Source organism: Beta vulgaris, chromosome 1, assembly GCF_026745355.1.
Source record: "Beta vulgaris subsp. vulgaris cultivar EL10 chromosome 1, EL10.2, whole genome shotgun sequence".
Lineage (NCBI taxonomy): Eukaryota > Viridiplantae > Streptophyta > Magnoliopsida > Caryophyllales > Amaranthaceae > Beta > Beta vulgaris.
This window is the reverse complement of record NC_079202.1, coordinates 54,555,403-54,569,208: the sequence shown is the minus strand read 5'-3', so window position 1 is coordinate 54,569,208 and position 13,806 is coordinate 54,555,403. Positions and strand designations below refer to the sequence as shown.

General features: G+C 31.2%; 1 protein-coding gene across 1 annotated transcript; it reads left to right on the top strand.

Annotated features, from left to right (window-relative positions):
• Nucleotides 1-800: 800 nt before the first annotated feature.
• Nucleotides 801-9,345, top strand: LOC104905263 (probable WRKY transcription factor 12). The gene is made up of 4 exons (XM_010693736.3): nucleotides 801-1,269; nucleotides 2,038-2,123; nucleotides 3,207-3,368; nucleotides 8,901-9,345. The coding sequence occupies exons 1-4, from the start codon at nucleotides 919-921 to the stop codon at nucleotides 9,064-9,066; spliced, it is 765 nt and encodes a 254-aa protein (XP_010692038.2). The 5' UTR covers nucleotides 801-918; the 3' UTR covers nucleotides 9,067-9,345.
• The last annotated feature ends 4,461 nt before the right edge of the window (nucleotides 9,346-13,806 follow it).

Sequence of the window (13,806 nt, the reverse complement as noted above, 5' to 3'; positions counted from 1 at the left end):
AAATCGCAATAATCGAACCCCAAAAACCCAAACATTGAAATAGAACCAAGGATCTAATTTTGATAAAAACGAAATCGAGAACCTTGTCGAAATTTGAATTCCCAAAATAGACCGGCTTCAAAATCTTGAAGATCGAAAATACAACCTTGATGCCATAACTCAACTCGCATCGTCAGCTGATCTATTGAAGGGGTTTATGAATTGAAGAGAATATTTAAGGGAGACGGTAGACAAAAGTGAATATGGTTTTGGACGAAATGTGGTTTCAAGCGAGTGGTGTTCATGATTGAGCGGTTTCAGATGAGTACCAGTTTCGGGTTGATGAGGGTGGATTAGGTGGTGGTGGTTTGGTGAGTGGTTAAAATCGTGAGTTGTGGTGGTCGGTTGCAGAGGCTGCTGGAAAAGGTGATTGGTGGGTTGATGAGGGTGGAGAAAGTGGTTGGTGGGTTAAAAGGGTTATTAGGATTAATGACTAACAGAGTTAATTGCCGTTAGTAATTAAGGATATTTTGATGTATTTTAAAGAAACTTAACAACAAGGGTATTTAGTGAATAGAAATATTTATCAAGGATATATGGTGAAAAAATCGATATATATTTGAGACCATGAAAAAAAGTGTAACCATTAAATTTTGTAATATAACTTTAAGTAAAGTTTGAATAGTAGTTCACTAGTTTGTTCATGGGTAAAAAATGTAAAAAGAACTTATAACAACAGTGGTTTGTGACTTTTATTTTGTTTTTCGAAATAGTATATATCAAAGTGCTTGTGTATGTACTAAATATTCCATAATTACTTTCAAGGGTTTTATCATTACTAGTTGAAGAAACCCAACCTTTCTGATCTCTTTGTTTCCTCTCTTTTTCTCTCTCTATCTTTCCATGTGAAGAAAAAAGAGTAAAGGACACTTAATTAGCATGGAAAGAGATCACACTAGAAGCAACAACAATTTCCCAAACTATGACCTCCACATGTCCTTGATTCATTCCAATAACCACCACCATGAAAACACTACTACAAATTTACAAGGGTTTCCTCAAAGCTTGGAATTAGCTGATGATCATTCCAACCATGTCATGCTCACCACCTTCTTGACTCATCAACCACCACCACCACCACCACCGCCACCATATCAGATCGCCGAACATCGGGTCTCGCCTCTCTCAAACACCGCCACCGCCACCACCACCACCAAAGGGCTTGTTGGTAATTTCAATGATTATGTTACCACCAGGCACTCTTGGAATAATAGTACTACTGATCAGCAGGTTTAATTTATAGTAAAGCACTATCAATCAGCTCTACTAGCTTAGTCCATATGACATGCATAATTTCATATAGAACGGATCTTACATCTCCATCTATTTCATATCATACAAATTTGTATTCATATATGTTCTCTTTGTATATTGCAACATGGGTCTCAAATTATTTGTTTCATTTTTCTTTTCACAATCTCGATAAAACTTTGTGCATTTATATCTCCAATTACGTGTTTATAAATGTAACAAAACGTTCATATTTTGAAAGTAGACATTGTTATCAAGATCCTATATGGTACTTTCTCTGTTTTTTAATCGCTACAATTTGACTTTTGTACTATCACTTATTGTTTGGTGGCGATTTTAGACAATATGTACAAGAAAAATCATGTGCATGTAATATGTTGCTGAATTCATTTATATCTAGTACTTATGTTTTCACAATATCAACTTTGTGTAGTATTTGCAAATTTTTAAAAAATTAGAGATATTAATGCTCAACATTTTGCATCGATAATTGTAAAAGTCAAGCGAATAAAAGCCCTTGAAAGTAATTATGAGTGATCAAATATAAAAGTATTTTGAGTGCGCCTATATTATGAGACATTGGGAGTATAGTTGTAGTGAAATTGAATTGAATGACTCTACTTATTATCTGAGAGTCTTGATGATATATTGATATTAATATGTAATTTAGATCTACTAATTATAATTTATAAATAGTGTATATAAGTGTTTTGATAGTGTACAATGATTTCCATGATGATTATTTAGGTGGAGGGTTCGTCAGCTCCCAAAGCTACCATAGCTGGGGACAATACCAATGGTGATGGCCGCAACGATGAAGCCGAGCATTCTTGGTAACATTTTTTTTTTCTTCTCTTCTTCTTTCTGAACTTCGATCTGATGAAGGAAAAAAAAAAAAAAAAAAACTACTGCTTCATTTGTTTGCTTTATATGAACAAACATAATGTTGAGTTTTAGTAGGAGCTGTATTACGTACATTATGTAAAAACTAAAATGCCCTAGGAAAAAAAAACTTGAACTACAAATTTAATCAACAATATTAGTTTTTTTTAACCTTTTGCAGTGGGATGATTTATATTATTAGTTCACGAGCTTATCGTGCATGAGATGTAAGTTATGTATTACATTCTTAATAAAAAAGACTGCCCTAATTTTCTGTGTACATTTCTAATGTATACGTATCTCTCAAATATATTTAGTAAAAGAAAAATGTGTGAAATTAATGTTTTCTGAACTTTAATTTCTCTTTTTAATAATTAGCAAGTTCATACACTTTTATTCAATCTATAGTTCAGACATACTATATCTTACATGTTAGTTATATAGATGTACTAGGTAATTTAGAAAAAATCTTCTAACCCACTTATTCATATTATTATTTGTGTCACTTAATCTTATTGGTTATTGTCAATTATTCTTTGTCTTATTTATTGTTTTTAAAATAAGAAGTTTGTTAAATTTAATAATGTGGACCAATAATATTTATTATTAAGTGGACATATAATGGTATGAAAACATGGAACAATTAATTAGAATCATGTATTTAATTATAATTTGTTGAAAAAAAACAAGTTTGTAGACATTTAAATGTTTACTCATGTAATATATTGACATTGCCGCATTGTAATATATACTAATATATTAAAAAACGTTCCAAATAAGGAATGATATCACGTGGTGCTTTCCCTTAGAGTGTTTAACTCCATATAATCCACATATAATAAAAAAATAGAAAATACATTGTATACCCGTGATCATAATCATATATATATATATTAAAGTTTTAACCACTAAACCATATTATACTTGATGTTATTATTTTAAAGTAAAATATTAATAAATAAAAAACATAATTATCCGAGACATAATCTGAATCTAAAAACTAGTTATATAATTAATGGGTGTTCAAACTGAAGGTGGAAGAGCTCAACCTCAGAGAAAAACAAGATGAAGATAAGAAGGAAACTGAGGGAACCAAGGTTTTGTTTTCAAACAAGAAGCGATATTGACGTACTTGATGATGGTTACAAGTGGCGCAAGTATGGTCAGAAAGTTGTCAAAAATAGTCTTCATCCAAGGTAGTTAGCTGTCTTAGCACATATCCTTTACTTATTATTGATTTTATTTGCTCGATTTAGTTAATCTGTTGAGGTTTTGATGAGTTTGTACGTGTGCACTATACGTAAATCTTACTCTATTGAATTAAACCATCTAAAAGATAGGGGGGAAAACAGAAACCAAAAAAAAAAATGATGAATTACGAATTGATTTTATATATTAGTAAATATATTTATGTAGCTCCACATTACCCGTGTTATCGCGAGATATGCATATATAAACTAGTTTTTAAGTTTGAGTTATGTTTCGGGTAATTATGATTTTCATTTATTAATATTTTACTTTAACATTATCATATAACCAAACATAACTTAGTTTAGCGATTAGGACTTTAGTATATAAGTTTGAAGTCATGGGATCAAATCTTATGACATGCATTTTCTATTTATTATTATATGTGGATTACATGAAGTAAACACTCAAAAACAAAGTGATACGTGGTACAATGTCTTGTTTAGGCATGCTTTTTAAAATATTAATATAGATAGATAGATGCTACCTCAGTAGCTCGTTAGACGACCTTAATTGCTGGGTGTATGTAAAGTAAAACTAATGAAATCGAATTGGGGAAATATGTGATTGATCATGAGGGATGAGAACTCCCATGAGATAATAAGACAAGAGATATAAGTGAGAGTTATTGTTAAACGAGCAAAAATAATAATTGAAGTGACTCTTATTAGAAGAGGGAACGAATTCATGATTTTGTTACAATTTTTACCTCAATCAAGTGGATGATATATAATACCAATTTGAGGTGATTCTTTATGAGTTTGAACCGCGATCGTGTTGAGGTAATTTTGTTTTGTTGGTCGATCGATGGACAATAGGATCTACAAGACGATCATCTCAATAAAAATGTAGATTTTCACTTTGAAAAAAGTGGTGCACTTCATGGAGGAATTAAATATCTAGTAGATAGGACTATAGGAGAGTTCTAGTGATATAGTTCAAGTGACTTAGTTCTAGTGTTTGCAAAGTGACAAATAGCTAGTTTGTGGGCAAAAACAGAACTGTTATGATCTTAAGGTTGCAAATATGCCATTCAGCCATTGTCCATTTTACGCGTCTTGAATTAGTTAAAACGCGACTAATAGCACCACATAAGATATACAACGGTTGCATTAGATATATTCTGCGAGATTATCAATCTCATCAGTTTTTTTTTTCAAATAATTCGTCCGAGGCCGCTATAGTGATCGATGGGACGGGTCTATGCCTCTAACTACCAAGTCCTCCATTACTCCATAGTAGTCCATACATACTGTTTTTTTGGGTGGGAGAGATGATTAAGAGAAACACTCGTAATATACTGTCGTACTACACATAATGTAATTGTGGAGAATCTGGACCACTATATATCATATATGCGTAGTGTATTGCAATTTGCAAGTGATGAGAAAGTGGAACACATGGATAAGCAAATACTCCATGCATGCTATAATGCCCTTATACGCATATATACTGATATATATAGAGCTAGAAATGTATCTAATGTTGTTACGCTATAACAGAAGATCACATACACATAGAAATATAGAATGCTATTTTTATTTATTTCCTGTCCTTTTTTTTTTTCTTTTGAATTTGGCAACATTTCTTATTACCTACTTATCCAATTAATAGATGTATGATCAACATAAGCATCATTGTTTTAGCTAATTAGATTGCTTCTCGTGCAGGCAAAAAGGTGTAGTTGCTTCATATTGTGAACTAATTATTTAGCATGTGTGCTTAGTAGGCCTATATCACTACTAATGACTATACTGCTGAGATCACTTCAACCCTAATTTATTTACCAATCACTTCAGTCATGGTCAATCTAAATCAATATTACTTATGTTACCAATGCAATATTATTTGTTTTCTTTAATTTGTATACAATTTGCATCCTACACCCAGATTTAATGCATGCACCCTCTCATATTCTCCATTTATGTCCAGTCATATGCAAAACATATCTTGCAGAAAATTTCTGAGCAAGTGTATCATGCTTTAGGTAAATCCGGGTGTATAGAGAATTTTTTTTTATTTCAATGTATAGAGAAAAAAAAATGTCAGCAACTAATTAATGACTTCATTTTATATGCACATGACATATATAACTTAATTTGGAGCAAAAAAAAACATATATAACTTAATTAACAATAATGTTATTGCTTACTAGGTTTGAATAAGAAAGCTTATTTGAAATAAAAGTTTATGAAAAAAAACCTTTTAAAATGTTCAATTTTGCGAGAAAAAACCTTTTAAATCGTTCTTTGCAAAAAAAAAATCACAAATTTAATTTTTCTTGCAAGATAAAACCTATTTCCATTTTTCGGTGTGGTTTTTGAGATTTATAGGGGTGGTGCTGCAGTTAGTGGAAATAGGGGGTTAAAGAAAAATAGAAGGGTCGTTGTGATTGAGAAAAAACACACCGAAAAATGAGAATGGGTTTCTTCTTGCAAGAAAAATTAAGTTTGTGGTTTCTTTTTACAAAGAATGCTTTATAAAAAAATTTCGCAAAATTGAACCTTTTAAATTTTTCTTTTTACAAAATTTCCTAATTGTTAAGTTAAGTTGATCATTTGAACCATGTTAAATGCATGTTGTAATTCTTGGTTACGCTCTTTTTGTCTAAATTTATAAGGCTTTTATGTCATCTTAAGCGAAATAAGTTTGACTACTGAATTTTCTAATTTTGAAATTTTATTTGATATATGAATTTGACAATATAATGTATCTTTGTAATTTTTTTCAATTACTTCCTCCACTCCTATTTGTTCGTCTTATATGGAAATATGAGAAAAAACCAAGGTAAATGCATATTTTACATCCCCTCTCTTACATCTTACTCTTTAAAACCTCTCCCTTACTTTTTAAAACTTCTTTCTTACTTTTTGTTCTTCATATTACTTAATATTTTTTATAGGAAAAACTTTTTAAATTATTCTCATAGATAAAAAAAACAAGATGAACAAATAGGAATATAAAAAATATGAGAAAACACAATTGTCAATTCTCATTGTTGAAATATATAGACACCTTATTTGTCTAAATATTTAGATACCTTATATTTTAAAACAGATTGAGTAATCTTTATTCTATGATATATTCCCATTACCCTTTATTTGAGTTTTTGTCATAGATGACTTTTGACCCTTAATTTTTGCAATTATTATACCGTTTAATTTAGTCAACCATATTATACGTGCTCTCATTCAATTAACAATGTATCTGTCGAAAGATCCCTAATTTTGATTTCTAAAGTGTGCAATAATCAATTGAATGTTCTAAATCTACTTTTTTCAATTTGTGAATATTAGAATGACCATTATTACATAGCTTTATCTCTTGACAAGTCGATGGGATAGTTGTTACATGATTGTTTGCATGGCTTGCTTTTGGAGTTTTGGTAATTGATGAGTAGTTTTGATTACAGACAGAAAGATAATAATTAGCTAGGTATAGTAATTAGCACCACGGATTATTCTTGAGAGAGAGAGACAGAAAGACAATAATTAGGTCTAGTAATTAATGTAGGCATACACTAATTTTAGAATCCCTAGTAGCAGTTAACACATGATTTTCACTAATTGAAAAATAGAGCAAGGGATACATTATTATTAAGATGATGTTAAAAACCGTGCTACAACATATAGAAAAAGAGGTATTGTACGTCCATTCTTAATCATACTCCCTCCGTCCCATAATATAGTGCTTGTTTCTTTTTTACACGGTCTTCACGACGTAACTTTGACCTTTAATATCTTCAATTCCGTATTAATAAAAAATATAAAAAGTTGATATTATTAAACTACACATTGAGACGAATCTAACAAGATCCCATGTGAATATGTTTTTTTTATATATACAAATGAGAATATTTGGTCAAAGATTTTAAAGTTTGACCCATCAAAAATGAAATAGGCACTATACTATGGGATGGAGGGAGTATAAGTTTATTCACACGTCAATATCAAGCGATATTTTATCGTTGACCTATAAATTTTTCAATGTTTAAAACCCTTTTTAACAAAGTTTCACCTAACTTACCTACTTAGCAAAATAAAACAAATTAAGGCATAACAAAACTGAACAATCCATACTAAGGGAGCATTTAGTATGATTAATAAAAACGGAATGAAAAGGATTTGGATAAGGAGTGAAAATGTAAATAATAATTGTTATCTTTAATAGTTGTTTGGTATCCTAGTAGAATGGAAACAATTGAGAAGTTTATGATTGAGGAAGGAAACGTGATTTGTTTCCATTAGTTTGATAAGGGTCACAAATGGGGGGGGGGGGAGGATTGTGAATCCTTCCGAAAACGATATTTGTTACTTAACACTCATACTAAACAATTAGAAACAGAAACACTTATTTGAATCCGTTTCCTATACCAAATTTTTCTATACCAAACATCCTCTAAAAGTCTACAAGCTAAGCTAACCTATTTATTAACTTGTTTGTTGGTCAATCTTTTCATCTATACTTCTTTTTTTTTTAACTTGGGTGAAAAAAATTCAAAGTACTAACCCAAGATAATGGATCATTGTACCGACTACAGCTCTCATTATATATTAGTGGGCGTGCGCGCAAGCATAGCTCGTCTTTTAGTCCTTGTAATTTTATTGCATGATGAGAATCTATCTTACACCAATTTCAGTCAACAAGTGCATTATATCAGTTGGCAGTTGATTCTATATACTTCTTCGTAAAAAGTTTCAGCTAATCATGATTTTTGGTACGTTCTAACTTCTAATGGATACCCTTACAAGTTACAGCCTTACTGTCTTACACTATTTAGTCTGTTGCATGTATAAAATAGTGTAAAATTTGTAAATGGTCTCATATTCCATTATGCATCTCACTTCATTTCATGTCTTTTTCTGTTTGCCACATAGTGAACTTAACGTTTTTTCATTTGCATTTGATGCATATTAGTGGATTATACTGTAGTAGCTAGTTATGTGCCAAGAAAAAAAATGTGGGATATAGAATGAGCCTATATATATATACTAGAGGTTGAGGTAATAGAGTAATGGTATCACTTCTGAACTCGTTTTCCTGAGTAGGAATTTTAAGACTCATTTAAGGAATTCCCGGGTACACCTATATTTGAGAACTTAATTGGCATTCATCGTCTTACTATCATCATATTTAACAACTAGCTCATAACCAAGGATATATTGACCTAATGGTTAAGATTGAAGTGTTATGAACAATAGGTCATAGGTTCGAATCTCCGTTCCTTTCTTTGTACTTTGTATTGCCTTCGTGGCTCGTATGGATAAAAAAACAACTAGCTCATCAAGTTTTTTTTTTAAAAAAAAATTCTGATTTATCTGTACTTTCGCGAACAAGATGGACATTATACCCATGGGAATAAGATCAAATTTGCTGTGAAGAAATGCATTTTATCGTTGTAAACTCTCACATATATCAGTATTGTTGGCTTATGGATTATGATGATAATATAGTATTATTGTTGGGTGAAAAATATATAGGAGTTACTACCGCTGTACTCATAGCAATTGTAGAGTGAAGAAACGAGTGGAAAGGCTGTCTGAAGATTGTCGAATGGTAATAACTACATATGAAGGCAGGCATAATCACTCTCCTTGTGATGATTCCAGCTCTTCTGAGCATGATCAATGTTTTTCCTCCTTTTAAAAATCAAATTCAAATTGAAATATATCATGCTTTTATTGATTCTATTATAATTTATAATAATGTATTAATGTGTATAATGATATGATATAATGCCCATTATTGTTGTAACTTCTTTACTCTCGATATTAAGCAGTTGTAAAGAAAAGTAGCCTATGCATGAACAACGTATGTACGTACTTTTAGGTCATATGTAGTACAATTTTGATGATTAATGAATTACTCCATGATGCATGGTGAGGTACGTACGTAGGAGCATGAATACAAGCTTCTTTTTTTGCATATTTGTTTTGAGTAATATAGGATGAATACAAGCTAAGATGATGAATGATAGTGGACGTGTGCGTTGATCCCAGATTCCCAGTGGTTATAATCAGTACATTCCTCTTTAGATATAGCATGAAGTGTTTCAATGTTACATGAGCATCTCTTCCAGGATTGCAAATAAATATTAAGTACATTTCCTAGTTAGAATATTATGAATTTAGGAATTTATGGCATAATCACACTTCAATCGATGTAATTAATGTTTGTCTATTACTTAATATAATTAAGGATGTTTTGGCTTAATGGTTAAGATTAAGGTGTTGTGAACGATATGTCACAAGTTCGAATCCTCCTTCCCCTCCTTTGTACTTTGTACTTTGTATTGCCTTCATGACTCATGTGGATAAAAACATGACGATATTTGGCACTTTAACAATTTATATAATTTTGTAGGGTTGTGAAAAACTTACCCAATCCGTTTACCGAACTCGACCTGAAATAAGCGGGTTTGAGTTGAGATTTTTGACCCAATTAGATAAATGAGTGGATACAATTTACTCATTTAATTAAATGGGTTAGGTTAAGGTTGACATTTTTAACCCGAAATTAACCTGTTTTAACCTGTTTAACTCATTAAAATATAAATTTCTTAAAAAGTTGAGTTAAAGTTGGTGAAAATTTTAAAAATAATAATTGTGGAACACAAAAATCGAAAAGAAAATCAAATCATGCATACTTTTATGTGAATTTATTGTTGAAAAAGTAATAAATTTCAATAGAAATTTATTAGTAATAAGTAGATAAATGGGTTAAGCGGGTTATATGAGTAACTCGTTTAATAAACAGATCAAGTCAAGGTTGAGTTTTGCAATCCATTTAATAAACGGATTAAGTTTCGATTGGGACATGTTCAACCCGTTTATTATTGAACCGAATCCGAACACGACCCAACCTAATATATTAATCCGCCTTATAATTTTGTACAAAACATCTGTCTTCATGATAAACTCCTAGTTGAACTTTATCTTTAGCCGTATTTACTCCATACTTTTTCAATATGGTAAGGGATTAAATTAGTAAGAATATTAAAAATTAATATTTGAGGGTCGATGAGGGATGGTAATGGTCAAGACATGATATAGACCCTGTTGGACCATCCTATTTTTCAAGGATTTAGGACTACGTTTTATAGACCCAATGGCTCTGTGTCAGATCTTGGTCTAAATATTTTTGGCGCAGGTCTGGTGATGTTGGAGCGACACCTGCCTCAAATTCGACCTATGGACTTGCGTATAATTATAATTTTTTTCCAAAAATTAAATATATTGAAATGGTAAAATACAACTTACATGCTCATTATAATTCTCTATTTTCTAATAAAAGAATTGAAATTAATGATGAAAAGAAGGAGAATTTGTAGTTGGAAATTTGATATTATCAACCTGTACTAAGGTATACGATTCTTATGTAAGCATCTTTGACATATATGGTTTTTGATAGTATTGTATACTAAAATGTTGAATCAAAATAGGTTTAGATACTTAATTATTTATTTTGAGTTGTAATTTTACTACTTCATTAATGCTAGTAGTCGAGTTCATTCCTTATATATATGTAAACACATTTAGGTGAAAAATAAATTTTCTTTGTTTTTAAATAAGTACTATAGTTTTAATTACACACTTGCCAATATATAACTTTGACCATTAATATCTCTAATTATGTATATGTCAAAATGAATATCTTTAATTATGTCTTTACAAAAATTATAAAAAGTTGATATTATAAGAATATTCATTGAAACAAATTTAACAACATTTTATGTTTTTATACATTTGTAAAAATAAAATACAGTCAATGAAGTATGTAAATAGTGTAAAAGTCAAAGTTATGCACTTACAAGAAAACAAGAGAATTACATCTTAAATAGTTAATAGATGATAAAAAAAAAAAGTATCTTAAAGACCCACTCGAATCTATTTAAAGTCAAGACCCGCTAGACTCAGTGAATCTTGGTAAGGGTCTATAATAAAAAAATAACTATAGCCCCACACAGGAGACCACTTACACAGTTACATGGTTACATACTTACACTAAACAACTTTTCCCTCTCCTTAGTTTAACATACTCCCCCCCAGAAATGATAAAACGCTAGCAGCTATAGACACTTTTGTCTATAGCAAAAGCTAACATCTATGTGGCAACATATAATTAGCACACATGTCACAATATTGTTTATCCAAAACAAATTACTTTTTGCAATTTCTAAACTTGTATATCTCAAGAAATATATTTTAGAAAAATATAAATATATACCAATATTCATATATTTTTATTCTCTACAAATAGACATCCATTTTGATATAATTTCATCATACATTTATTTTACTCTTATCCTTATAACACACTTGTATCTTGTTATTACAATGCACCTGTTTTATGTTAACATACACTTGTTTCTTATTACCATACACTTGTTTCTTAATACAATACACTTGTTTCTTGTTAAAATACAATTGTTTCTTATAACACACTTGTTTCTTATTATTACAATACACCTGTTTCTCGTTAACATACACTTGTTTCTTGTTAACATACACTTGCTGTTTCCCCATACAATACACTTGTTTCTTATAACAATACACTTGTTTGACATACGGTAATTAAAACTGATATAAATTTTAAAACTAATATATGATGAAATTATATCAAAATAGATGTCTATTTGTAGAGAATAAAAATATATGAATATTGGTATATTTTTTATTTTTTTCTAAAATATATTTCTTGAGATATACAAGTTTAAAAATTGCAAAAAGTAATTTATTTTGGATAAACAATATTGTGACATGTGTGCTAATTATATGTTGCCACATGGATGTTAGCTTTTGCTATAGACAAAAGTGTCTATAGCTGCTAGCGTGTTATCACAGCTCCTCCCCCCCCCCCTCTTCTTTAATCTACACATTTTTCTTAACATGTCAGTATGACACATTTACTTTATCCTCTTTTTCCACACATGTCATCCTCTTTTTTATATTTTAACTCTTTTTTTAATTTCTCTCTCTCACTTTTCAAGATCTCTCTCATACTTTTGGACTTTCTCCTTGATTCTCTCCTAAGTAAAGTGAGTAAACTAAAAAGAAATTGAGGGTGTAGGTATTAACACAATACCATATTCCAACTCTCTCACTTTTCAAGATCTCTCTCATACTTTTGGACTTTCTCCTTGATTCTCTCCTAAGTAAAGTGAGTAAACTAAAAAGAAATTGAGGGTGTAGGTATTAACACAATACCATATTCCAACCCCCTCCTACATCCCTGTGCCGAAAAACAATAAAAAATTATTGTTAAAGGACGTTGTTACAATAGTTCTTTCACCAGTTACCTATGTGGTATTTCAAAATTCATGGGGTACTCTTTTTGTTTCAATAATTCACCAGGTAACCTTACTTTGGGGGTGAAATGTACGAAATACCCTTAATGACTAACGGTGTCAAATTTCCATTAATCGTTAACCCTAATTAACCATTTTAATTCCTCTAATCCTAATTAAGCCTTATAAACTAACCCCTAACCCATAACCCCCACCCTAATCCAAACCCCTAACCCCCATCCTAAACCCTAACCCAAACCACCCAATCACCACAACCCCCCTCCGCCCTCCCACCCTTCCCCCACCTAGGGGTGAAAGTTATTCGGATAAAATCCAAAATCCAATTCAATCCAATCGGATTTGAACTGTGTTCGGATTTGATTCGGATTGAGATTTTTTGAAAAAAAGTATTTTCGGATCGGATCAGATTGAGGGTAATCGGATCCAAAAATCCAATATAACCAAATAGCAATATGCCTTGTATTATTTATCTAGATTGAGCTTAAGTGCTAAACTGGATTTTTTTAGAAAAGCCTAGTCCATAGCCCAATAGGCGTATCATTTCAACACTTCTCCTAAAACCCTAACAACACTTATTAACTCATTACCTAGATCTATTAGGCTGCTGTTGTGCTTATTTTAGTTCACAGAAAAACTAGAGTTTTAAAAAATCGAATTTTCGGATCGGATTCAATCTAGAGTATGAAAATTTGGATTGGATCGAATTCAAACTCTAATCGGTTAGGATTCAGATTAGAAAATTGAAATCCAAATTTTGTTCGGATCGGATTGGATTAGGCCATAATTCAAACCGTACGCCGAACTTTCACCCCTACCCCCACCCCCTGCAGCCCATCCCTCCTCCCTGATCCCCCTTGTAGCCTACCCTCCCCCACCTCCGCTGTCACCCCCCTCACCCACCCCCTGTAGACCTCCCCATTTCAGTAGAAATTAGCTCGAAAATTTCACACCAAAAATCACAAAAATTAACATTTCAGTTGAAGAAAATCCATAAAAATTCATCGATTTTCCGTTACTTTTTCGCAACCAATGAAACAAACCCGGAAAATTTCAATGAAAACCGAGTAAAATTGAAGAAA

Bases quoted from the DNA above. Each gene is read 5' to 3' on its own strand.
- LOC104905263 (XM_010693736.3), top strand. From the start codon at position 919: ATGGAAAGAGATCACACTAGAAGCAACAACAATTTCCCAAACTATGAC. The intron at 1,270-2,037 runs GTTTAATTTATA...ATGATTATTTAG, and splicing joins ATAGTACTACTGATCAGCAG to GTGGAGGGTTCGTCAGCTCC. The intron at 2,124-3,206 runs GTAACATTTTTT...TTCAAACTGAAG, and splicing joins GATGAAGCCGAGCATTCTTG to GTGGAAGAGCTCAACCTCAG.